The following is a 25411-nucleotide window of genomic DNA, read 5'->3' on the forward strand; positions in this document are numbered from 1 at the left end:
TCCATGCACTGGGAGCCCGACGTGGGATTCGATCCCGGGTCTCCAGGATTGCGCCCTGGGCCAAAGGCAGGCGCTAAACTGCTGCGCCACCCAGGGATCCCTGGATTTGATTTTTTTTTTTTTTAAAGATTTTATTTATTTATTCATGATAGTCACAGAGAGAGAGAGAGAGTCAGAGACACAGGCAGAGGGAGAAGCAGGCTCCATGCACCGGAGCCCGATGTGGGATTCGATCCCGGGTCTCCAGGATCGCGCCCTGGGCCAAAGGCAGGCGCCAAACCGCTGCGCCACCCAGGGATCCCCTGGATTTGATATTTTTAAGAGATTTGACAGTGGAGGAAGGAAAAGAGCATAGCCATTTCAGGGGAAAGCTAAGCTAAGTGGGTTTTTGTGGGTTTTTTGGTTGGTTGTTTTTTTGTTTTACTGGAGGAAGGTGGTGTGGATTTTAGGATATTTGAACACAGGGGAAAGAGTGAAGATGCAAAAGGAGTATGACTTGGCAGGAAAAGACCTGAAAGAGATGAATCAAGAGCCCAGGTCTGGTCAGGAGAGGACATGTGTGAGGTTCTTAAATTTCCAGAGCCACTCAGTGGCTCTTTTTTGTTTTTCCTTCTGTGGAGTGAGTAGTGCAGTCATATGCTGAGAGGAGAAGTGTGGAAATGAGCGTAGCCCAGGTTTGGCCGCTGTGGCAGCTGAGGGCAACTACAGGATTTCTGAGCAGCCCTGAAAAGTCTAACTCAGGCTTCGTGCTCTCTCCCACCGCAGCCACGGAGGAGGCAGGTGGCGGGGATCGCTTGGGCGTTTCCCAGAGATTGGGCCCCACAGATACAAACCCGGGTTCCAGACAAGCGCCCTGTCCCCGGGAAGCTTTGAGCCGGGCTGGGGAGGCGGATGAGCAGCGCCACAGCTTGTGGAGGTGGGAGGAGGACGCCTGGCCTTGTAGGAGCCCGATGAAGTGCCTAAAAATCAGACTGGAGAAACAAGGAAGTTCTTTTTGGCGAAAACGACCTTTGGGATATTTTAGAGAACTGCTACCTTGAGCTGAAGAGAGGAGAGGGTAGGGGTGCTCCGGCAGGGGGCCCAGCTTGGGGCGAGGCCCAGGGGCAGAGGCCCACACAGCTCAGTGTGTGGAGCCAGGGGTGGCAGTGGCTTGAGAGGATCGAGCTACAGGGCCCGTGGGGCCAGACCACAAGAGCCTGCATTTCAGGCTAAGGATTTTGAAGTTTCATCTGAAAACCATGAGAAGCCATCAAAGGATTTGAGGCAGGAAGTGTTTTTTGTTGTTGTTTGGTTGCTGTTTTGTTTTGTTTTGTTTTTTGTTTTTTGGGGGTTTTTTTAGGTTCTGGAGAGCAGCCCAGAGGACAGATCGGAGGGGTTGGGCTGAGGCCAGTTAATCCAAGTGAGGAGGGATGTGTGCGCCCGTGATGGGGGAAGAAAGGAAGGGACAGTGTCTGACTGGCTGTGGGAGGTGAGGAAGACAGAAAGCTAGGATGATGTCCTGGTTTCCAGCTTCAGTGAGAGGGACAAAAATAGTTTTGCCATTTACTAAGATTTAAAAAAAAAAAACACAGAAGCAGCAGCAGATTGGGGGTAAGGAGACCCCGCAGTCAGAAATTGGCCGGTTAGTATGGCGATAAGATAAGGAGGCCCGAGTAGGAGAGTGAGGACGGGCTGGTTTCGTCTGCTGTCCAGCCTGGTTAGAAAGGGGCACCCTGCTGGCTGGCAGCCGGAGACAAGGCGGGGTGGCAGTGGTAGAGGTCTCTAAGCTGGGGAATAGGCTTCATAGGGGAGGTCAAAGGCTAATGGCTGTTTCCAGAATAGGACTTGAGGGGCGCCTGAGTAGGTCAGTTGGTTAAGCGTCTGCCTTTGGCTCAGGTCATGATCCGGGGTCCTGAGATCAAGCCCCAGACTCTCAGCAGAGTCTGCTTCTCCCTCTCCCTCCACCTCTCCCCATGCTGGTGCTCTTTCTCTCTCTCTCAAGTAAATAAATAAAATCTTTAAAAGGAACAGGACTTCAGAGTTTGAATTTTCTTTCTTTTTTTTTTTTTTTTTTTTTTGAGTTTGAATTTTCATCTGTGGCAATTTGGAAATGATGACAGCAGACTGAGGCACTTGGCATGTCCGTTTTCCTCTAGAAATGAGAGGTTTATTTGGAGGAGTATTTTTCCAGAGAGAGGACCTAGACCTTTCATCAGATTCTTAAGAAGTCTCTTAGGATCCTATAAAAATTAAGAATTGATACCAGGTAACACCATTTTTACCTAATCCTCACACTTTCAGACATATCTGTCATCCAGATATGGTTACGTGTTTGCTGTGTGAGCAAAAGACAAATGTTTCTCTATAAAATTTTAACCAGGATCCCAGAAGGCCTCCTTTCCAGAACTACAAGGGGAAGAAAATAAAAGCACAAGAGCAAAAAATGTGGGCTGACAGGTTAGTGACTTATTAGTTGTGTCTACTTTCTCCAATGTTTTCTTCCACTTTCAACACATAGGCAGATGAGATTGCGTGCATTAGTAAGAAATTTGATACAGGGCAACATTTATACTTATAAACAAATAATAAATATTTAATTTAATATTGCAGCTTTTGCTTTTAAAAAAAAGGGGGGGGGGTAGATTTCTTTGTTCCTAAGCTTTCGTGGACAATAAAGTTGAAAAGAAACTCTTCTTCTGGGATCAGAGTAAATAATCTGTTCCCATAACATGAGAAGTGAGATAGAATTTGAACCAAGTGCTGCTGCTTTCATAGTCCTAACACTGCCTGCTTAGCCTGACAGGGAAAATGTGAGCCAGGATTGGAGGGATTTGGGAAATGATGTTTGTACCTTTAGTACTCGGTGTAGAAGTTCTTTGCAGCATCCCACGTAGGTGCCGAACTTTTTATTGTCAGGGGCAAAAATGAGGGCTTTGCCAAGTTATTTTTTGTGGGAGATTTCCTTAAAAGTATACCGAGTCTCCAGAGGGGCTCCTGGGTGGTGCAGTCGGTTGAGCATCCAACTCTTGGCTCAGGTCATGATTTTGGAGTCATGGGATCGGGCCCCATGTTGGGCTCTGTGCTCGACAGGGAGTTTGCTTGGGAGTCTCTCTTTCCCTCTGCCCCTCCTTCTGCTTGCGAGTGCGCAGTTTGGCTATTGTAGACATTGCTGCTGTGAACATTGGGGTGCAGGTGTCCCGGCTTTTCACTGCATCTGTATCTTTGGGGTAAATCCCCAACAGTGCAATTGCTGGGTTGTAGGGTAGCTCTATTGTTAACTCTTTGAGGACCCTCCACACAGTTTTCCAGAGTGGCTGCACCAGTTCACATTCCCACCAACAGTGCAAGAGGGTTCCCCCTTCTCCACATCCTCTCCAACATTTGTGGTTTCCTGTCTTGTTAATTTTAGCCGTTCTCACCAGTAAAGTGGTATCTCATTGTGGTTTTCATTTGTGTTTCCCTGAAGACAAGTGATGTGGAGCATTTTCTCATGTGCTTGTTGGCCATGTGTGGGTCTTCTTTGGAGAAATGTCTGTTCATGTCTTCTGCCCATTTCATGATTGGATTGTTTGTTTCTTGTGTGTTGAGTTTGATAAGTTCTTTATAGATCTTGGATACTGGCCCTTTATCTGTCATTTGCAAGTATCTTCTAGGAGGAAGCTTCTTGAAACAGCCAGCAAAGGCTTTCTAGAAGGGCATTTCTTTATCTGGTCCTTGGGAAATAATCGTAGGTGTTGAAGAAATTGGAAAGTGTTGTTTATTTAGGGAAAGACACAGTGAATTTTGTTTCTGACAAGTTAAATTCTAAATATCAAAGAAATGGCAAAAGTGAGAGGTTTAAGAATCTTTTTCACACAGGTGATGGCTCACAGCCTAGGAGTATAAGCAAGGCTCAAGGGATTGAACACAGATTCAGTGAGTCTTGGGGGACTATACACAGTGGAATGATGGAGAAAGGACACAGAATTACAGGGACTTGGGCTTGAGAAAACCTCAAGAAGCACATGTGGGGAGGCCTGGGCTTTAGAATCAGGTAAGCTACCTAGGCATACCGGTGTGACCACTCACCGTGTGGCTTTGGGCAAGTGATGGAACATCCACTGGTCTGCTTTCTCATTTGTCAGTTGAAGGTCATTTACCTGCCTTGCAGAGTTATGAGTGATATAGGAGAGATGTTAGGGTTCGGTGCCAACCAAGAAGGAATTCTTGAGACATCTTTGGGGCAAAAAAGTGGTTTTATTAAAGTACAGGGACAGGACCTGTGGGCAGAAAGAGCTGCATCGGAGTCATGAGGAGTGGCCCATTATATACTTTCAGGTTGGATGGGCGGGTGGGGGTCAGGGATAGCATAAGTCACTAAGGGATTTTGGAGGCAAGGTTTCCAGGACCTTGAGGGGGCTAGCTATTGTTGGGAAAAGTCATTTATTACTGTCTAATAAAACCTGAGTCATGAGACCCTTCAGATGTATATTGGTGCACCATATGCTTGGAGGATGATTGCCAACGTGTATCTTAGGGGTTAGAGGTAAAGGAAGTTTCCAAAGGAATATTTATTTATTTATTTATTTATTTATTTATTTATTATTTTTTTTAAAGATTTTTATTTAGTTATGAGAGACAGAGAGAGAGAGAGAGAGGCAGAGACAGAGAGAGAGGCAGGCTCCATGCAGGGAGCCTGATGTGGGACTCGATCCTGGGACTCCAGGATCCCACCCTGGGCCAAAGGCAGGCGCTTAACCGCTGAGCCACCCAGGCGTCCCTAAAGGAATTTTTATATATTAAAAGTCTTACAGCATCCTGGAGGTTGGGCTAGGATTGCCTCTTGCCCTTAGCAAAGTATTAACATCGAGGCAGCTGAGCTCCTAGAGGAATGTCACTCTGCCTGTTTCAAGGACTTGTGAATGAGCTGTAATAAGGAAATATATTTTTTAAAGATTTTATTTATTTAGTCATGAGTGACACACAGAGAGGCAGAGACACAGGCAGAGGGAGAAGCAGGCTCCCTGCAGGGAGCCCGATGTGGGACTCGATCCCAGGTCTCCAGGACCATGCCCTGGGCCAAAATCTTAAAAAAAGAAAAAAAGATTGAGAAGGACACAGCCTGAATTACAGCTATCGGACGTGAGAGATTTTCACTTTAGGAATAGTAAATTCTGAATGGCAGTTTTCCTTATTTTTAGATAATTCTCTACAGGTTCCCACATAGTTTCCTTTAGGGCCAAAATAATACCTTGCTCAGTTGGCAAATTACTATGGGGTTTTTTTTGTGTGTATTCTGTTCATTAACTGAACTAAAAATTGGGAACACTGGCCACTCTACATTCATTTCCTGTGCCTTCAATTAACATGACCTCTCCTCTTGATTCTGGTGGTTTCCATGGATAAGGGAATTCTGATTATTCTTAATTTGCCTGAAGGCTTTTGGGTTTAGGTATCTATTTTTTTTTTAAGATTTTATTTATTTATTCATGAGAGACACACAGAGAGAGGCAGAGACACAGGCAGAGGGAGAAGCAGGCTCCATGCAGGGAGCCGACGTGGGACTCAATCCTGGGTCTCCAGGATCAGGCCCTGGGCCAAAGGCGGCGCCAAACTGCTGGGCCACCCTGGCTGCCCGGGTATAGGTATCTAAATAATTCAAGTGACACTTCCTGAACAGTTTTCTTTTTTGCCTTTGTTGACATCAGGCTGCTGTGATTCATCCCCCCTCTCAACTGCCATAACAGATTAACAAGAATTGAATTTCAGTTAAGTTCTGGCTTTTCTAAAGCAACAGCAAAGGGAAAGGCTTATGGTGACCGGTCAAGAGTACACAAGGAACTATTACACAATGGTTGCTTCATTTGCTGTTCAAGTATGAAATATGTAGGAATTCAAAAGGAACAATTACAATATTAGAAAACGGGAACAGGATGTTTTATAATATAAACATAAGAAGTTTCAGTGGTGCTTTGTCTTGTGTCGTTAATCATTAAAATGAAGTATCGTGCTCATGGGTCCAGGGACTTAACAGGATTGGGAAGCAGCTGATGTAAACAGTATTCATCCTGATCCTCCCCTCGGACTCACCCTGCCTGCCTTCAGTTCCCTGAGCAAATTGGCTTTTATTTATCTATGGCACAAGCTGCTCTGTTATGCCGAAATCCTAATAGCCCCTGGCATTCAGATCGAGTGTCACTTTCTCAAGGAAGCCTGGGATCCTCCTCCCGACTGGGTCAGATTCCAATTTTCCCAGCCCCTGGCACCTCTCCCCCGTGGCTGGCGAGTTTACCCGGCTGAGGGCCCCAGAGGGCAGGGAACACGTCTAGCTGATTCAGCACTAAGCCAACACCAAGAGCAAAGTACACGGTAGCTATTTGTTGAATGAAGGTCAACATTTATTAAGTACCAAGTGTTTTACTTCATGAATTCCTCCCAATAACCGTTGGGTGGATATTATCCTCATTAACAGATGAAGTGACATGAGAAAAATAACTTGCCCAAGGTCACATCATCAACAAATGACACAGCCCAGGACTCGACCAAGGTAACTTTGATGCCAAAGCCCGTGTCGTTTTGTCTTTTATTTTCCTCATCGCATACGGTGATCCTAGTGAAATGCCCGTGTTCTCAGCCTGGTACTATGTGATCTGCCACAGGAAGGCAGACCGAGGGTCTGATCCAAATGCAGCGCTGTGGTTTTTTTTTTGTTTTAATATTTTATTTATTTATTCATGAAAGACACACAGAGAGAAAGAGGCAGAGACCCAGGCAGAGGGAGAAGCAGGCTCCATGCAGGGAACCCGACGTGGGACTTGGTCCCGGGACTCCAGGATCACGCCCTGAGCTGAAGTCAGGCTCTCAACCGCTGAGCCACCCAGGCGTCCCCAGCGCTGTGTTTATAGTGAGTATTTGCGGTGCCTCCTCAGCGTCCGTTTCTGCTTTCCCCAGTCACAGGCCCTGTTCTCATTTGGAGAATATAGAACTCTCTTTGTCTCAGCTCACTTGGTCTGGGGGTGCGGAGGCCCAGCAGTGAAGCCTTGTGAGCTGTACTTGAGCAAGTCAGCACGATCCATCTGGATTAAACACTGTGACTGGTGCAGGCATGGACTTGGACCCAGTATTGTCAATCTGAGCCAACTGAGACTCAGTCCAGAACTTTGGTTGGAGTTTGTGCAAAAACAGACTTGATCTCTCCAACTGGCCTTGGCCTCTGAAAGCATGAAGATTGGCACTACTTCCACAGACTCCCCGCCTGGTAGGGCAGACAGGAGGGCAGATGTGACATCTGATAATATCAGCTGAGCCCTGCTCAAGCTGTACCTGAGGCTTTCTGTCCCTGTGCTTTTCACTAATTTGAGTCATTGAAGTCTTTTTTCTACTTAAGCCTTTTTGGTTGAGAGTTGCGTCACTTGCCATCAAAGAAATCCTAACTAGCACCCTGGAACATGTTTTGCCTTTTTCTCTTTCCATTTTGCATGGATTTGGGTCACTTCCACAGGCTGTTGGAATGGCCATAAATGTGTGTCTTCTGGCCTCAGAGGAAAGCAGTGAGGAGGTAATATAGCAGTGACGATGTCAAAACAGGTTTTGTAGTTTGGGGAATCGGGGCTTCTAAGACCTGCTCAGTAACTTGTGGAATGTGAGAAACTTTGTTTCTCTACATCTTATTTTTTTTTTAATTTTTATTTATTTATGATAGTCACAGAGAGAGAGAGAGGAGAGAGAGGCAGAGACACAGGCAGAGGGAGAAGCAGGCTCCATGCACCGGGAGCCTGACGTGGGATCCGATCCCGGGTCTCCAGGATCGCACCCTGGGCCAAAGGCAGGCGCCAAACTGCTGCGCCACCCAGGGATCCCTACATCTTAGTATTGTACAGAAAGCGAGGATAATATTTGCCGTGCCACTTAGGCAAGAAGGAATTGATAAGCGTTTGTACTTTGGCATTACTTCTCTTCCAACGTGCTGGTAGCATTCCAGCATGTCAACCTGTGTTTTTTTCCTATTTCTCAATCACTAGACTAACCTCAGCAATAGTGAGGTGGGTAGTAAGGAGGGTTCTACTTTGGGGAGATGGTAGAAAGAGGAGATTCCTGTTCTAGAGCTCAGGAGGCCTTAGACGAGCGTCCCAACCTCACCATAACAGTAACTGTCTTTATGTCGGAGAGCATTAGGATAGTAAGCGCCCCTTCTTTCTACTCTGTGGATCTTACAAGTGGGGGTTTTTGGACTTGAACTTTTCAAAAACCCATTCTGATCCTCCCAAAACTGCTTTCTCTAAAATCCACTAGATGTGTTTACGGTTGCCCAGCGGTAGAAAGAAAAATCTGTATGTTCAGATAGCTTAATTTTCCCCTTCCAGAAACATTAAAAAAAAAAAAAAAGAACACGAAGCCAGCAAAGATATAAACCATTTATTTCCATTCCTAAAATCTACGTGAATTTATCGATTGATTTCGTTATTTAAAATAGTCCCTTTGTAAAGTCATTATACTTTACAGAAAATATACTAAGTTTATCAAAATACACACAAACTATTGCTGGAAATGCTATTCTTAATCCCTCTGACTGAGCAACCCAACACTTGTTTTCAAAGCCCTTATGATTTTCAGAGGTTTCCATGGTGGCAAGAAACAAAGAAATCATCTCGGGACAGGAGTGGCAATCGGTCGGAATAATACCCCAAATACGCATCTACTTTACAGACGCCCGGACCGCCTGGGTGTGAGGGGCTCTTACAGAGTGTTCCGAATTACACAAGGTCTTCCTAGTTGCAGTAGGCCTTTCCCTTACCTACAATCTAAGACATGCAGCAGAGTATATGCTACATAATAAGGAACATGTACTCAAGCAACTTAAGGGCCTCAACTATTTGTCTGGATATACTCATGTGTCAAGTACAATCCTTATCTTTAGCATTGAAGACTGGAATGCAGGAAAACTAACGTCACTAGAAATAGGGGAGTAAAAACACCAAAGCTGGGCAGAACCAGGGTTGGAACCCCCCATCCATCAATTTTGAAAACCAACCCATGGATACTAAGAACAACAAACAGACTCAGATTTCTCTTTCAAAGAGACCTGGGTTCTTTAGATTTGGATTTTCAACTAGTTAGTAATTCTCTATTCAGTTTGTGAAGCCTTAAGATCTTGTCGCTTCTCCCTTTACCAAGTCATCTTTTGCGTGATTTCACTGCTTCCAAGCACCAAGCTCTCGAGGGGGTGAAATGAAAACCTGCCAGCTAACAATTTAAGACAGCTGGAAGGATCTTGAAGTTAACCACATAAACCAACATTTGGGGCTAATGCTAAACTTCGGTTGTGAAAGCCCAGCCCTTCCTTTTAAGGGAGAGAGTCCTGTTTGGCTTTGGTTTTGGTTTCGATCCTCTTGGGGGGACAACAGAAGATGGCTAAATAGGTAGATAAACACTTAGAGACAAAATGCAACTTTACCTTACAAAGAGAAGGTTCCCTTTCTCCCAGTTAGTATCTTAAGTGTAAAACTGCAGCCTGAGGCTAAGAGCCGCTCAGCCCCCCACTCCCCGCGGCGCAGGCTACTTGACGGCGTACCCAGAGATGTGAGGGCGCACCAGCTCCCAGGACAGCGGAGCCTGGAAATGCTGCAGCTTGAGTTGGGAGAAGGGCACCCGCTCCAGCGCCTTCCAGCTCTCTCTGGTCAGGTGGCACCTGTCAAACAGCAGGTGCCAGAAGGGGTGCAGGATTTGTTGCCAGAAGTAATTCCAAGTTGAGCTCTCAGCTGCGACATGCTCCAGGAAAAAGAAAGCCCCTCCCTGAGAAGGAAAAAAAAAAAAAAAAACCAGGATTTTAGTTTCTAAAGCACAGGTTTGTAAGATGATTGAAGCTTCTTCGATTTCTGTGGCTCTTGAGGCTCACTCACTTCACGAGAAGGCCTGCGTAAATCAGAACTTGCTAAGACACTATTTTGGCCAATAGTCTCGCCTCCTGTCAAATTTTATACAGTTGCCAATCTAAGGCAACTAATGCGCATCTTGTGATGATCGAGTACTGCATCATCCTGGCTAAACGTGCAGTGCTCCTGCGTGCAAGCCACTAGCCTTCGTGCCTGGCGCGCGTCAACTCACTTAATCCTTACAGTGAACTATTTGGGTCAATATCATCCATCATTCCTATTTTTACAGGTGGGGGAAGAGTCACACAGAAAATGAGCAACTTGCCCAGGGTCACACAGCTTATAAATGCTTTGAACCTGGACAGACTGGCTCCAGAGGCCTCGCCCGTGTGTTGATTTTAGGCACTGCAGAAAAGTTCAAACAGAGAAACAAGCACTAGTCTATCATCTCAAGATAACCGCTGTCAAGATTTTGTGTGTACATCATGTGAAGATGTTTTTTTTTTTTTTCCCCTAAAGTTAGGACTAGGACTAGAATGTACCTTCTGTTTTGTAACCGGCTTTGTTTGATTTATGTACTCAAATATTATTCTAAAACATTTTTTAAAAAGATTTTATTTATTTATTCATGAGAGACAGAGAGAGAGAGAGAGAGAGGCAGAGACCCAGGCAGAGGGAGAAGCAGGCTCCATGCAGGGAGCCTGACATGGGACTCAATCCCGGGACCCCAGGATCACAACCTGAGCTGAAGGCAGATGCTCAACCACTGAGCCACCCAGGCAACGCCTTTATTAGTTTTCTAATAGGGTGTTGGGTTTTTCTTACTGCTTAGCAAGGGCATTTAGTATAATAAGACTACCTTTTTTTTTTTTTAAGATTTTATTTTTAAGGAATCTCTACACTCAGTGTAGGGCTTGAACTCACAACCTTGAGGTCAAGAGTCACATACTCTACTGACTGAGCCAGCCAGGCATCCCTGTTGTTTACCTTTTAATTACAATTTTTTAAACTTATTCTTTAAAATTAAAAAAAATTTTCTTTTTACTTCTTCTAAACATTGTTCTTGGGTTCTGCTTTGCAAACCTGTGAGAGAGCTGAATCCATACCTAGCACTGCCTGAGACTAAAGAATCACGTCTGATATTTTTGTACCATTGTCACAAGGATGTAAATGATATGAATTAAAGTACTGAAGCATCTAAAAGCATTAGTGAAGTCATGGTACCCCTGTGCCGTTAGGGATTTTATTCGTCGGATGTGATGTGCAAATCACTGTCCTGTAGGCATTAGCAGCTGCTACTTTCGTCTCGTCTCGGACAGTCCTATAAATGCAGGGGAAGTATCCACATAGTAGAGGTTATACATTAACAGGACTTCAGAATTCTTTTCTGCCCATCTACCCCTGTGGGGAGTAGGAGAAGGGGTCCTCCAAATCCCCTCCAAAACCCGGGGTGAGGGTCACACTCTTCTAGTCTCCTCTGGCCACCCTAATCATGCCTATCCCAGGCAGAGAGCTGACAGGTGGCAGTTTCCCCAGTTCTATGGGTAAGTGAAGGCCTGTGTGCAGGAATGGAAAGCTTGGAGTTTCCTAATTGGATTAAAAAAAAAAAAGAAGAAGAAGAAGAAAAAGATTTCCATAGACTAGGACAGGAGGAGCCCCAGGTCCGGGGAGGCCTATGTTGCCCTCTGGGTAACACAGGGTAAACCAGAGGTGCCCATCACCCATTCAGGTGACGGTTGAGTAGACACATGGATACGCAGGTTTGGGGTTAGAAGAAGGATCTGGGCTAGATCTATCCATTTGGAAACCATCTGTACATGCACAGTAATTGAAAACTGTGGGAGGCCCATGAAATGCCCCTGGGGCCGTATTTAATTAAGTAAAATGAGAGCCAAAAAAGCAAACTCCAGTATTTAGAGATGGGCAGAGGAAGAACAGCCAGCAAAAGTGGCAGAAATGTGGAAGCTGGTGAGAGAAAAAGGCCCTAGTGACAAACAGTGTGGTGCAGCAGTAGGAATACTTGCATTAAAGAAAGTCAGGAAAAAAAAAAAAAAAAAGGAAAGAAAAAAGAAAGAAAAAGAAATAAAGAAAGACCATTTTCGAAGATGGTGCTGACACCAAAGAAGGAAGCCCCTGCCCTCCCAAAGCCGATGCCAAAGCAAAGGCTTTGAAAGCTAAGAAAGCGGTGCTGAAAGGCATGCACAGTCCCAAGAAAAGATTCGTACGTCACCTACATTCCTACGACCCAAGACCCTGCGGCTCCGAAGGCAGCCCAAAGATCCTGAAGAAACAAGCTTGATCCCTATGCCCTCATCAAGTTCCCCCGACTACCGAGTCAGCCAGGAAGAAAATAGAAGCCAACAACACGCTTGTGTTCATTGTGCATGTCAAGACCAGTGAGCACCAGGTCAAACGGGCTGTGAAGAAGCTCTATGACATTGATGGGGCCAAGGTCAATGCCTTGATCAGGCCTGATGGAGAGAAGAAAGTGTATGCTCCACTGGCTCCTGGCTATGATGCTTTGGATGCTGGCAACAAAACTGGGATCATCTAAACTGAGTCCAGCCGGGTATAAATCTAAATATAATTTTTTTCACCATAAAAGAAAAAAAAGAAAAGAAAGACCTATTGGCTGTGTAACCTTGGGCAAGTTTCTTTTCTTTTTAGAGACTTTATTTATTCATGAGAGACACAGAGAGAGAGGCAGAGACACAGGCAGAGGGAGAAGCAGGCTCCATGCAGGGAGCCTGACGTGGGACTCGATCCCGGGACCCTGGGGTCACCACCTGGGCCGAAGGCAGGGGCTAAACTGCTGAGCCACCCAGGGATCCCTGGGGCAAGCTTCTTTTTTAAAGATTAATTTTTTTTTTAATTTTTATTTATTTATGATAGTCACAGAGAGAGAGAGAGGCAGAGACACAGGCAGAGGGAGAAGCAGGCTCCATGCACCGGGAGCCCGACGTGGGATTTGATCCCGGGTCTCCAGGATCGCGCCCTGGGCCAAAGGCAGGCGCTAAACTGCTGCGCCACCCCTGGGGCAAGCTTCTTAACCTCTGTTTCCTCAACACAACATGAAGGCAATATCTGCTTCCAAGGACTGTTGTGAGGGTTAAAGCTCACTGTAATAAAGCTCCTGGTTGTGTGCAGCTGAGTGCTGAATGCTGGGTGCTTCCCAGCAGCTAAGGAAGACCACTGGATGCGGTCTCAGTCACAGTGCTGGGAAATGCAGGGAAGCATTACTTGCTTTGTAGGGGTCACAGGTAAGCAAAACACTCACTAGCCTGGCCTAGTCCCTATCCAGTCTTAGGACACAAGAATCCAGCGTTTGGATATAAGAATCACAAGGTTTGGGGGCACCTGGAGGCTCAGTCAGTTAAGTGTCTGACTCTTGATTTCGGCTCAGGTCCTGATCCTCGGGGTTGCAGGATCGGGTACCCCCCAATCCCCCCTCATGGGCTCTGCACTCAACAGGGAGTCTGCTTCCCTCCCTCTGCCCTCTCCCCACTCGTGCGCACACTCTCTCTCTCAAATAAATAAATCTTAAAAAAAAAAAAGAATCCAAACGTCTTCATTTACTACTCTGATGTTGGCCTCTCCTTGAGCCAAAGACAAGGAGATCATTGTCTGTCAACCCCATTTCAAGCCCCTGTCTTCCTGAGGAACTTCCTGTTTCTTCCTGAGGAACATCCTTTTCTCCTAGGACAGTGAGTTCAACCGTTGAGATGTCCGTGCTTTACTTACATTCAACCAAGTTAAGAATAAAGCTATTTTAAAAAATTAGTAAATAGGTGAAAATCATTTAGGTATAAAGAATTTCAAACTATACAGAAAGATACACAACGAAAAGTGACTCTACCCTATATTGAATCCCATTCCCGCAAGGCAACCACTGTTAATAGTTTCTTGTCTAGGGGCGCCTGGGTGCCCCAGTTAAGCCTCTGACTCTTGATTTTTGGCTCAGGTCATGATCTCAGGGTCCTGGGATTAAGCTCTGCGCTCAGCAGTCTTCTGAGATTCTCTCTCCCTCTGCCCCTCCCCTTGCTCACATATTCAAGTGTTTTCTCTCTCTCTCTCTCTCTAATAGATGGATAAATCTTAAAAAAAAATTTTCTTCTCTATCCTTTCCATTAACATATACACAATGTATATGTACATACGTGTGTGTGTGTGTCTAAGCCCTCACACAGCGGGTTTACCGTCTATGTAATAGTCTCTGCTCTCATTTAACATTAACATTTCATTAATGTCCCTTTAACATTATCTCTTGGGGACTTTTTTCGTATCAGCCTAGATAACTCTTCCTTGTTCTTTTTAACAGATGCACAGAATTCTTTTGTACTGTGTGACAATTTACTTGAACAGCCTCCTGTTGATGGACATCTAGGTTATTTCTAATTCCTGCTATTACGAATACTCCACTGAGTGCCTTTGCATAGAGACACATTTTTGCATATTTGTGCAGTGTAGCTCTAGGATAAATTACTGCTGGATAAAAGGCTACGTGCGCTTTAAATTTTGATATTCTCAAGTTACCCTCCAAAGAGGGCACTTCCTCCAATGTGTATGGGAGTGTCCTGCTTCCCAAACCTCAATAACCATATTTACCTTAAAAGCCTCTGACGGTACAATATGTAAAAAATGGCATCTTGCTTTAGTTTCTTTAATTGCACCTACAGTTGAGCATTTTTATATGATTGGCTTTTATTGCTTTATTTACTTTTGAGAGAGGGAGAGCGGGCTAGGGGGGAAAGGAGAGACAATCCCAAGCAGGCTCTATGCCCAGAGCAGAGCCGGATGGGGGGGCCTCCATCCCACAACCTTGAGATCGAGACCCCAGGGGAAATCTAGAATCCCATGCTTGATGGACTGAGCCGCCCAGGTGCCCCTAGAGGAGGCTATTTTTATTTATATTTCTGTTCCTGAGGTTTGCCTATCTTTCTCTGTGTTTTTCTTATTATTTAAAGAAACCCTATTGATCTTTGGATCCATAATGCCTTTTAAAATGAAGGAAGTTCATCTTTTTGTCTATCATCCCTGGCAAATACTTCTATGTTTTGATACTTTATTTTGTTTATAGTACTTTTTTTTTTTCCTCTGTAGAAGTCTTAAAATTTTATGTACTCAGAATCCCTTTCCCTTTAGAGCTTAAGAATTCAACAGAGTGCCAGGCACCTGGGTGGCTCAGCTCAGGGCGTGACCCCGAGGCCCTGGGATCGGGTCCCACGTCGGGCTCCCTGCATGGAGCCTGCTTCTCCCTCTGCCTGGGTCTCTGCCTCTCTCTCTCTCTCTCTCTCTCTCTCTCTGTGTGTGTCTCTATGAATGAATAAGTAAAATCTTAAAAAAAAAAAAATCCACAGCGCCTTCTCTAGTAGCTTCGCTTTTTATGTAGGAACCTTTGAGCCACCGGAGCGGACGCACGGCTTGGGCTGAGGGCGGTTCCCAGCCACCAGTCCTGGGGCACCCCGCGCGTCACTCACCGGCCTCAGCACCCTGCACACCTCCCGCAGGATCTGCCCCTGGTCCCGCACGGAGCACAGCACCAGGGTGCAGACCACCACGTCCACCGAGCCGTCGGCCACCTGCGGCATGTCCTCCCCCGCCGCCACCACGAAGCGCTCGAACTGCAGGTGTCGGTTCTCCGCGATGCTCTTGATCAAGAACTTCTCGAAGTTGGGGTTGGGGTCCACGCAGGTCACCCTGCACCCCGGCGGGTAGAACTGGAAGTTGGCGCCGGTGCCGCAGCCCACCTCCAGCAGGGACAGCCTCCCCGAGGGGCCCGCGAACGCCTGCAGGCTGCCGAAGAGCTCCCGCTTCCTGCCCGCCATCCGCTCGTTGTACATCACGCTGAACCTCGCCAAGAAGTGGGGGAACCACCACCTCTTGCATATCTGGCTCCACAGGCCCAGGGCGTGCAGCAGGAACAGGGGCGAGGCCAGGAGGCACACGAGGAGCCTGAGGACCACGACGGCGACCGCCATCCTGCGGGGAGCGCGCACCTGTCCGCCCGCGCCTGGGCCGAGCCGGGCGGGCGCGCGGGGGAGCCGGGGCCGCGGGACTGGGCGGGCGCCGCGCAGCAACCACAGCGCCGCCGCCGCCCGCAGGCCCGCCCCGCCCCGCCCGCCCCGCCCCGCCCCGCCGCATCGGCGGCCGCGGGGAGGAGCCCGAGGCTTCCCGCGACCCCGGCCGGAGGCGGGGCCTGGGTCCACTGCGCGGCGCCCCGGGCCTCCTGCGACCTCCGCCGGCGTGGGGCCGCCCCGGCCGGAGGCTGCTGCCCCGTGTCCCTCCCCTCCCCCCCCTCCTCCGGGCAGGCCGCGCAGTGGATGCACCCGCCGCACCCCCCCAGGCGGGAAGGCTGCTGCCCCGTGTCCCCCCCCTCCCCTCCCCCTCCCCCGGGCAGGCCGCGCAGTGGATGCACCCGCCGCACCCCCCCAGGCGGGAAGGCTGCTGCCCCGTGTCCCCCCCCTCCCCCCCTCCCCCGGGCAGGCCGCGCAGTGGATGCACCCGCCGCACCCCCCCAGGCGGGAAGGCTGCTGCCCCGTGTCCCCCCCCTCCCCTCCCCCTCCCCCGGGCAGGCCGCGCAGTGGATGCACCCGCCGCACCCCCCCAGGCGGGAAGGCTGCTGCCCCGTGTCCCCCCCCTCCCCCCCTCCCCCGGGCAGGCCGCGCAGTGGATGCACCCGCCGCACCCCCCCAGGCGGGAAGGCTGCTGCCCCGTGTCCCCCCCCTCCCCCTCCCCCGGGCAGGCCGCGCAGTGGATGCACCCGCCGCACCCCCCAGGCGGGAAGGCTGCTGCCCCGTGTCCCCCCCCTCCCCCTCCCCCGGGCAGGCCGCGCAGTGGATGCACCCGCCGCGCTACCCGCGCGTCCCCGGGGCGCCCTCCACGGCCAGGCCCCCCACATTCCTGGCGCCACACAGTTTTATTTTTTAACTCCCTGTTTTGGGGTCGTCCTTTGTTAAAGGGCGGGTTCCACTTCCAATTGTGCAGTGACTGCTGCATTACTCGGCTAATTTAGATAAAAGTCGTGCCCAGAATATTCATCTCTGGGAACCTCAAAACCCAAAGTATGCAAAAAGTAGTTTCAAGCATTCATTTGTTTTTGTTTTTGTTTTTTTTGTTTTTTGGTTTTTTTCATAACAAGAAAGCCTGGGCTTTAGGGTACACGGAAATTTTCAAGAAAAATAGGAACAGGGACGTCTGGGTGCCTCGGTGGTCGAGCGTCTGCCTTGGGCTCAGGTCGTGGTCCCTGGGGCCCTGGGATCGAGTCCTGCAGGGAGCCTGCGTCACCCTCTGCCTGTTTCTCTGACTCTGTGTCTCTGCCTCTGTGTGTGTGTGTGTCTCATGCATAAATAAAATATTTTTTATTTTATTTATTTACGATAGTCACACAGAGAGAGAGAGAGAGGCAGAGACACAGGCAGAGGGAGAAGCAGGCTCCATGCACGGGGAGCCCGACGTGGGATTCGATCCCGGGTCTCCAGGATCGCGCCCTGGGCCAAAGGCAGGCGCTAAACCGCTGCACTACCCAGGGATCCCTAAATAAAATCTTTTAAAAGTAAAATAAAAATAAAAAAAGAAAGGAACATTTACTTATTTTTTAAGGATTTTATTTATTTTATTTATTTATTTATTTATTCATTCATTCATTCGTTAAGATTTATTTATTATTATTCATGTGAGACACAGAAAGAGACAGGCAAGACACAGGCAGAAGGAGAAGGACAAATACCATATGGATATATGGACAAATACCATATGATTTCACTTATGTGTATAACCAAAAAAAGTGGGGTTTAGTGAACCCCACTAAAAAGGAAGAAACAACAAATTCACAGATATAGAGAACAGATTGGTGGTTGCCAGAGGCAGGGAGAGCAGAGGACAGGGGGCAAGACGGTGACACTGTTAAGAGAATAAAAAGACAAGCCGTAGACTAGGGGAAAAAGCTCAGGTCATGGTCCTCAGGCTTGTGGGACCCAGCCCAGCCCAGCCCAGGGCTCTCCACTCTGGAGTCTGCCTCGGATTCTCTCTCCTCTGTCCCTTCCCCTCCCCCTGCTGTGCTCTTTCCCTAAATAAATAGATAAAAATAAAAGGGGAGGGCAGCCCGGGTGGCTCAGGGGTTTGGCACCTGCCTTTGGCCCAGGGCATGATCCTGGAGACCCAGGATCGAGTCCCACATCGTGCTCCCGGTGCATGGAGCCTGCTTCTCCCTCTGCCTATGTCTCTGCCTCTCTCTCTCTCTCTCTGTGACTATCATAAATAAAAATAAAAATAAAAAAGAGTCTCTTATGGTTTGCCTCCCTCTCTTTTTTTCCCTTCCCCTATATTCATCTATTTTGTTTCCTAAATTACACATACAAGCGAAATCATATGGTATTTGTTTTTCTCTGGCTGACTTTTGTTTTGTTTTGTTTTGTTTTTTTAATTTTTATTTATTTATGATAGAGAGAGAGAGAGAGAGAGAGAGAGAGGCAGAGACACAGGCAGAGGGAGAAGCAGCCTCCATGCACCGGGAGCCTGACCTGGGATTCGATTCCGGGTCTCCAGGATCGTGCCCTGGGCCAAAGGCAGGCACCAAACCGCTGCGCCACCCAGGGATCCCGTGACTTGTTTTGTTTAGCATAATATACCCTGGCTCCATCCAAGTCATTGCAAATGGCAAGATTTCATTCTTTTGACAGCCACACAACATTCCACCGTAAATGTTTACCACATCTTATTTATCCATTCATCAGTCGATGGACATCTGGGCTCTCCCCATAATTTGGTTATTGTTGATAACGCTGCTATAAACTTCAGGGTGCATGTGCCCCTTCGAATCAGTATTTTTGTTTCCTTTGGGTAAATGCCTAGTAGTGCAATTGCTGGGTTGTACTTTTTTAATTTTGTGAGGAGCCTCCATACTGTTTTCCAGAGTGGCTGCACCGGTTTGCACTCCCACCAGCGGTGCAAGAGAGTACCCCCTTCTCCACATCCTCATCAACATCTGTTGTTTCCTGCTGAGTGAAGTAAGTCAGTCGGAGAAGGACAAACATTATATGTTCTCATTCATTTGGGGAATATAAATAATAGTGAAAGGGAATATAAGGGAAGGGAGAAGAAATGTGTGGGGAATATCAGAAAGGGAGACAGAAAGTAAAGACTGCTAACTCTGGGAAACGAACTAGGGGTGGTAGAAGGGGAGGAGGGCGGGGGGTGGGAGGGAATGGGTTCGGGCACTGGGGGTTATTCTGTATGTTAGTAAATTGAACACCAATAAAAAATAAATTAAAAAAAATAAAAAATAAAAATAAAAAAAAAACATCTGTTGTTTCCTGTGTAGTTAATTTTAGACTTTCTGGCAGGTGTGAAGTGGCTCACTGACGTTTTGATTTGTATTTCCCTGATGTCGAGTGATGTTGAGTATTTTTTTCATGCGTCTTTTGGCCATCTGGATGTCTTCTTTGGAAAAATGTCTATTCATGTCTTCTGCCTATTTCTTAGCTGGATTATTTGTCTTTTGGGTGTTGAGTTTGATACGTTCTTCTTTTTTTTTTTTTCTAAGATTTTATCTATTTATTCATGAGAGACACAGAGAGGCAGAGACACAGGCAGAGGGAGAAGCAGGCTCCATGTAGGGAGCCCGACGTGGGACTCGATCCCCGGTCACCAGGATCACGCCCTGGGCTGAAGGCGGCGCTACACCACTGAGCCACCGGGGCCGCCCTGATATGTTCAATCAATTGCCCTGATATCCAATTGATTTTGGATACTGACTCTTTATCAGATATGTCATTTGCAAATATCTTCTCCCATTTCCTAGGCTGCCTTTTTATTGATTGTTTCCTTTTATCGTGCGGAAGCTTTTTATCTTGATGAAGTCTCTATAGTTCATTTTTTGCTTTTGTTTCCCTTGTCTCTGGAGAAGTATCAATAAGAGGTTGCTACAGCTAATGTCAAAGACATTGCTGCCTGTGTCCTCTAAGATTTTGATGGTTTCCTGTCTCACATTTAGGTCTCTCATCCATTTTTAATTTGTTTTTGTGTATGGTGCAAGAAAGTGGTCTAGTTTCATTCTTCCCCATATTGCTGTCCAGTTTTCCCAACACCATTTGTTGAAGAGACTCTTTTTCCATTGGATTGTTCTTTCTTGTTTTGTCAAAAAGCTTTTTTGTTTTTCTTGTTTTGTTTTGAAAGGGAAGGGGAGAGAAAGTGAAAGGAAGGGCGAGGATATAGGGAGAGAATCTTAAGCAGGCTCCATACCCAGTGTGGGGCTGGATGAAGGACTCAGTCTGATGACTCTGAGATCATGACCAAGTTGAAATCCATACTCGGACACTTGGACATTTAACCTATTGAGCCATCCAGGTGCCCCAGTTTTTTGTTTTTTGTTTTTTAATTGAAGGATAGTTGACATACATAATACAATTATATTACTTCCAGGTGTATAATGTAGTCATTCAATATTTATATGCATTACAAAATGCTCACCGCCATAAATGTTATCTCTTGTCACCATTCAACGTTATTACAATAATGGGGACACCTGGCTGGCTCTGTTGGTAGAGTATGTGACTCTTAATCTCAGAGTCATGAGTTCAGGTCCCACGTTGGACACAGAGATTAAAGAAAAAATAATGGAGGGCAGCCCCGGTGGCCCAGCGGCTTAGTGCCGCCTTTAGCCCAGGGTGTGATCCTGGAGATCCAGGATCGAGTCCCATGTCGGGCTTCCTGCATGGAGCCTGCTTCTCCCTCTGCCTGTGTCTCTGCCTCTCTCTCTCTCTGTGTCTGTCATGAATAAATAAATAAAAATTTTTAAAAATGTAAACCTTGGAATAACTTAAGAATTTTTCTTTGTTCTATTTAATTCATTTATAAATATTTCACATACAACTAGCTTTCCTTTGTGTTTGTATATGAGGGCCTAAATTCTGATAAAAGAGAGGATACAAATGTTACTGAAAAAAGTAAAGAAAAAATAAACTAAAACCAAGCCCCCCGCCCTCGCAGAGCTCAGCAGTTCAGATTGGTCCTCATTAAGTAATGAGTGAAAGAAGCAAGGTACAAGCTTGCATGAAAGGGGAAGTGGAAAGGTCTTTGTGGTTATAAAAGTATTGATGTTTTTTATTTGACTTTCTGATTGTAAAAATGAGAAATGTCACATCAAGAAACAAAGTTATTGGGGATCCCTGGGTGGCTCAGCGGTTTAGCGCCTGCCTTTGGCCCAGGTCGTGATCATGGAGTCCCGGGATCAAGTCCCACATCAGGCTCCCTGCATGGAGCCTGCTTCTCCCTCTGCCTGTGTCTCTGCCTCTTTCTCCCTTTATGTCTGTCATGAATAAATAAACAAAATCTTTAAAAAAAAAAAAAAGAAACAAAGTTATTGGGGATCCCTGGGTGGCTCAGCAGTTTAGCGCCTGCCTTTGGCCTGAAGTCCCAGGATCGAGTCCCACATCAGGCTCCCTGCAGGGAGCCTGCTTCTCCCTCTGCCTGTGTCTCTTCCTCTCTCTCTCTCTGTCTCTCATGAATAAATAAAATCTTAAAAAAAAAAAAAGAAACAAAGTTATTACAATATTATTTACTATATTCCCTATACTATATATCACTGTACATTTTTTATCCTTATTTTATTGCAGTTAAGTTTGTACCTCTTAATCCTCTTCACCTATTTTGCCCATTCCCCCATGCTCCTCCCCTCTGGCAACCACCAATTTGTTCTCTGTATTTATGAGTCTCTATTTTGTCTTGTTTTTTTCATTTGTTTTGTTTTTTGGATTTCACACATTAGTGAAATCACATAGGATTTGTCTTTTTCTGTCTACTTTTAGCATAACACCCTTGAGTTCCACCCATGTTGTTGCAAATGGCAAGATTTCACTCTTTTTATGGCTAATATTCCAAACTACATTCACTATTCACTATTTCACTATCCATTCATCTGTTCATAGGTGATATGCTGATTCCATATCTTGGCTCTTGTATATAATGCTGCAAGGATCATAGGGATGGCTATATCCTTTCGAGTTAGTGTTTTCATTTTCTTTGGGTGCATATCTAGTAGTGGATTGCTGGATTGTATGATATTTCTATTTTTAGTTTTTCGAGGAACCTCCACAGTGTTTCCATAGTGGCTGCACCAATTTACATTCCCATCAATAGTGCATGAGGGTTTGATACTAGTCATTCTGACAGGTGTGAAGTGATATCTCATTGTGGTTTTGATTTCCCTGATGATTAGTGATGTTGAGCATCTTTTCATGTAGCTCTTGGCCATCTGGATGTCTTATATCTATTCAGGTCCTCTGCCCGTTTTAAAAAAAAAATTATCTGAGAGAGAGAGAGTGAGTGGGGGAGATGGGCAGAAAGAGGGAGGGAGAATCTGAAGCGGACTCCATGCTGAGCGCAGAGCCCTACAACCCTGAGATCATGACCTGAGCTGAAACCAAGAGTTGGATGCTCAGGTTTAACCAGCCGAGCCACCTAGGCACCCCTGTCCTCTGCCCATTTTTTAATCAGATTGGGGGTTTTTGGTGTTGCATTGCATGGTTTATTTATATATTTTGTATATTTACCCATTATTAAATATATCCTTTATATATATCTTCTCCAGTTCAGTAGATTGCTTTTTCATTTTGTTGAAGGTTTCCTTTACTTTGCAGAATCCTTTTAGTTTGCTGTAGTCCCAATTGTTTGTTTTTTGTTTTTTTGCCCTTGCCTGAGAAGGCTAAGAAAATATTGCTAAGACTAATGTCCAAGAGATAACTGGCTATGTTTTCTTTTAGGATTTTTATGGTTTCAGATTTTGCATTTAGGTCTTTATTATTATTATTATTATTATTATTTTGCATTTAGGTCTTTAATCCACTTTGAGTTTGTTTTTCTATATGGCATAAGAAAGTATCATTCTTTTTTTTTTTAAGATTTTATTTATTTATTCATGAGAGACATGGGGGGGTGCGGGGCAGAGACACAGGCAGAGGGAGAAGCAGGCTCCATGCAGGGAGCCCGACGTGGGACTCGATTCCAGGTCTCCAGGATCAAGCCCTGGGCGGAAGGTGGCACTAAACCACTGAGCCACCTGGGCTGCCCAGAAAGTATCATTCTTTTGCATTTTTTGCATATATGCTTTCTTTTGCATATGTTTTCCTAACATCATTTTTTGAGGAGACTATCTTTTCCCTCATGGTATGTTCTTGCCTCTTTTGTCATAGATTAAGTGACTATATGAATATGGGTTTATTTCTGGGCTTTCTATTCTGTTCTATTGATATATGTGTTTATTTTTGTTCATTGCCAAACTATTTTGACTACTCTAGCTTTACAGTATAGTTTGAAGTCTGGGAGTGTGAAACATTTACCTTTGTTCTTCTTAAGATTGATTTAGCTGTTCAGGGTGTTTTTTAGTTCCATGCAACTTGTAGGATTATTTGTTCTAGTTCTGTGAAAAATGCTATTGGTATTTTGACAGGGATTGCATGGGATCTGTAGATTGCTTTGGGTAGTTTGGACATTTTAACGAAATTAATTAGCTCATGCTAATCCATAGCATGGTATATGTTTCCATTTATTTGTATTGTCTTCAATTTCTTTCATCAGTATTTTAGAATTTTCAGAGCACAGGTCTTTCACCACCTTGGTTAAATTTTTTTCCTAGGTATTTTATTGTTTTGGGTGCAATTGTGATTGTTTTCTTTTTGGTAGAGACTTTAGGTTTTTCTTTATGTGATGTCATGTCATCGACAAATAGTGACAGTTTTACTTCTTCCTTACCAATTTATTTCTTTTTCTTATCTGATTGCTGTGGCTAGGACTTCCAGGACTATATTGAATAAAAGTGACAAGAGTAGACATATTTGTCTTGTTCTCAATCTGAGAGAAAAAGCTGTTTTTCAGTGTTCAATACGATGTTAGCTGTAGGTTTGTCATCCATGGCCTTTATTGTATTGAGGTATGTTCCCTCTAAATGCACGTTGCAAAAAAAAAATAAACAAATAAATAAAAATAAATAAATAAATAAATAAATGCACGTTGCTGAGACTTTTTTTTTATCATGAATGGATATTCTTTTTTGTCAAATACTCTTTGGCATCTGTTGAGCTGATAATAAGGCTTTTATCCTTTCTCTTGATAATGTGATGTATCATGCTGATTGATTTGTAAACATTGAACATCCTTATATCCCTGGAATAAGTCCTACTTGATTGTGGCAAATGATTCTTTTTAATGTATTGTTGAATTCAATTTGCTGATATTTTGTTGCAGGTTTTTGCAACTACAGTCTTTGTTTTAAAGTCCGTTTGGTCTAAGTATTGCTACCCTAGCCTTCTTTTTTTCTTCTTCTTCCATTTGCATGGCATATGTTTTTTCAGCCTTTCACTTTCAGCCTACATGTGTCTTTAGGTCTGAAATTAGTCTCTTGTAGGCACCATATAGGTAGGTCTTTTTTTTTTTTAATCCAGTCACCCTATGTCTTTTGATTGGAGCATTACGTCCATTTACATTTAAAGTAATTATTGATAGGTATGATTTATTGCCATTTTATTACTGTGTAAACTATACTAAAAAAAATTAAAAATAAATTGCAGTCTATAGACTCTAATAGTCTCTTTTGGTGGAGGGAAATGTTATATGACTGAATTCCAGTTGCTTGAAGTGAGCGCTGGGCAAAAAATAAGAAGTTGTTGGTAGAAGTTGCTCCTCCCTGATTAGAAATACATACCTAAAGAGTAATTAAGACATCCTTTTGAAGTGAAAAAACAAGAGCATCCCCCAGTGCTGTCAATATATTTTAGAAGAGTTCCTTAATGTTAACACTCAGGGCTATCAAGTGAATCTGAATGGTACTCAGGAAATATAAATAGGAAAAGACTAATTACTATTAAGGAATTAGGAAAAGACTACTACTATTAGGAAAAGACTAAGACTACTATTAAGACTAATAACATACATTATTATGCTGATTGCTATGCAAGTGCTACCAACTAATTCCTTATAAAACCTTGTTAATGGAAAACTTAGGGTTTCTTTTAAGAAAGGGCAGTTGAGGGCAGCCAGCATGGCTCAGTGGTTTAGCGCTGCCTTCAGCCCAGGGCCTGATTCTGGGGACCTGGGATTGAGTCCCACGTTGTGCTCCCTGCATGGAGCTTGCCTATGTCTCTGCCTTTATCTGTGTGTCTCTCATGAATAAATAAATAAAATCTTAAAAAAAAAAAAAAAGAGCCGTCAATGTCCTGTCAGTGTGGCTTACAAGCCTATAAAACTTATAGTCTTCTACCTCTTGAGTGTTAAACCAGTAATGATCCCTGTGAGACTTTTTTTTGAGAGGGAGAGAGAGTGTACACACATATGTTTATGTGACCACACACAGGGGAGAGGAAGAGAGAGACTTATTTAGGCTCCATATTCAGCCTGGAGCCCAGTGTGGGGCTCCATCTCATGACACTGATATCATGATCTAACCAAAATCAAGAGTGGACCCAGGCTCCCTCCCCCAAGAAAATTAGTAGATGGAAAACTCATGCTTATTTTCAGTTAAATCCTGAAAGTAGGTTAAAGCAAAGCAAAATGACAACAACAAAAACAAAATGCTTGGTTTTGGTTAGTTG

At 45.3% G+C, this 25411-nt stretch overlaps 2 protein-coding genes and 1 long non-coding RNA gene across 3 annotated transcripts in view; 1 reads left to right on the forward strand and 2 right to left on the reverse strand.

The window, feature by feature from the left end:
• The first annotated feature begins 5984 nt into the window (after positions 1–5984).
• LOC125753822 (uncharacterized) lies at positions 5985–13333 on the forward strand. The gene is made up of 2 exons (XR_007406437.1): positions 5985–6505; positions 6700–13333. It is a non-coding gene; the product is annotated as an uncharacterized LOC125753822 (long non-coding RNA).
• METTL7A (methyltransferase like 7A) lies at positions 8359–15900 on the reverse strand. The gene is made up of 2 exons (XM_025477629.3): positions 15308–15900; positions 8359–9750 (listed from the first exon to the last, which is right to left on the reverse strand). The coding sequence occupies exons 1-2, from the start codon at positions 15806–15808 to the stop codon at positions 9514–9516; spliced, it is 738 nt and encodes a 245-aa protein (XP_025333414.1). The 5' UTR covers positions 15809–15900; the 3' UTR covers positions 8359–9513.
• An 8418-nt stretch (positions 15901–24318) lies between these two features.
• Positions 24319–25411, reverse strand: part of TMPRSS12 (transmembrane serine protease 12) — a 29718-nt gene continuing 28625 nt past the window's right edge. The window contains exon 5 of the mRNA XM_049102729.1: positions 24319–24525. Within this exon, the coding sequence (XP_048958686.1) occupies positions 24334–24525 (192 nt within the window). The 3' untranslated portion in view covers positions 24319–24333. The remainder of the gene's footprint in view (positions 24526–25411) is intronic.

Source organism: Canis lupus, chromosome 27 (genome assembly GCF_003254725.2).
Source record: "Canis lupus dingo isolate Sandy chromosome 27, ASM325472v2, whole genome shotgun sequence".
In the NCBI taxonomy this organism is placed as follows: domain Eukaryota; kingdom Metazoa; phylum Chordata; class Mammalia; order Carnivora; family Canidae; genus Canis; species Canis lupus.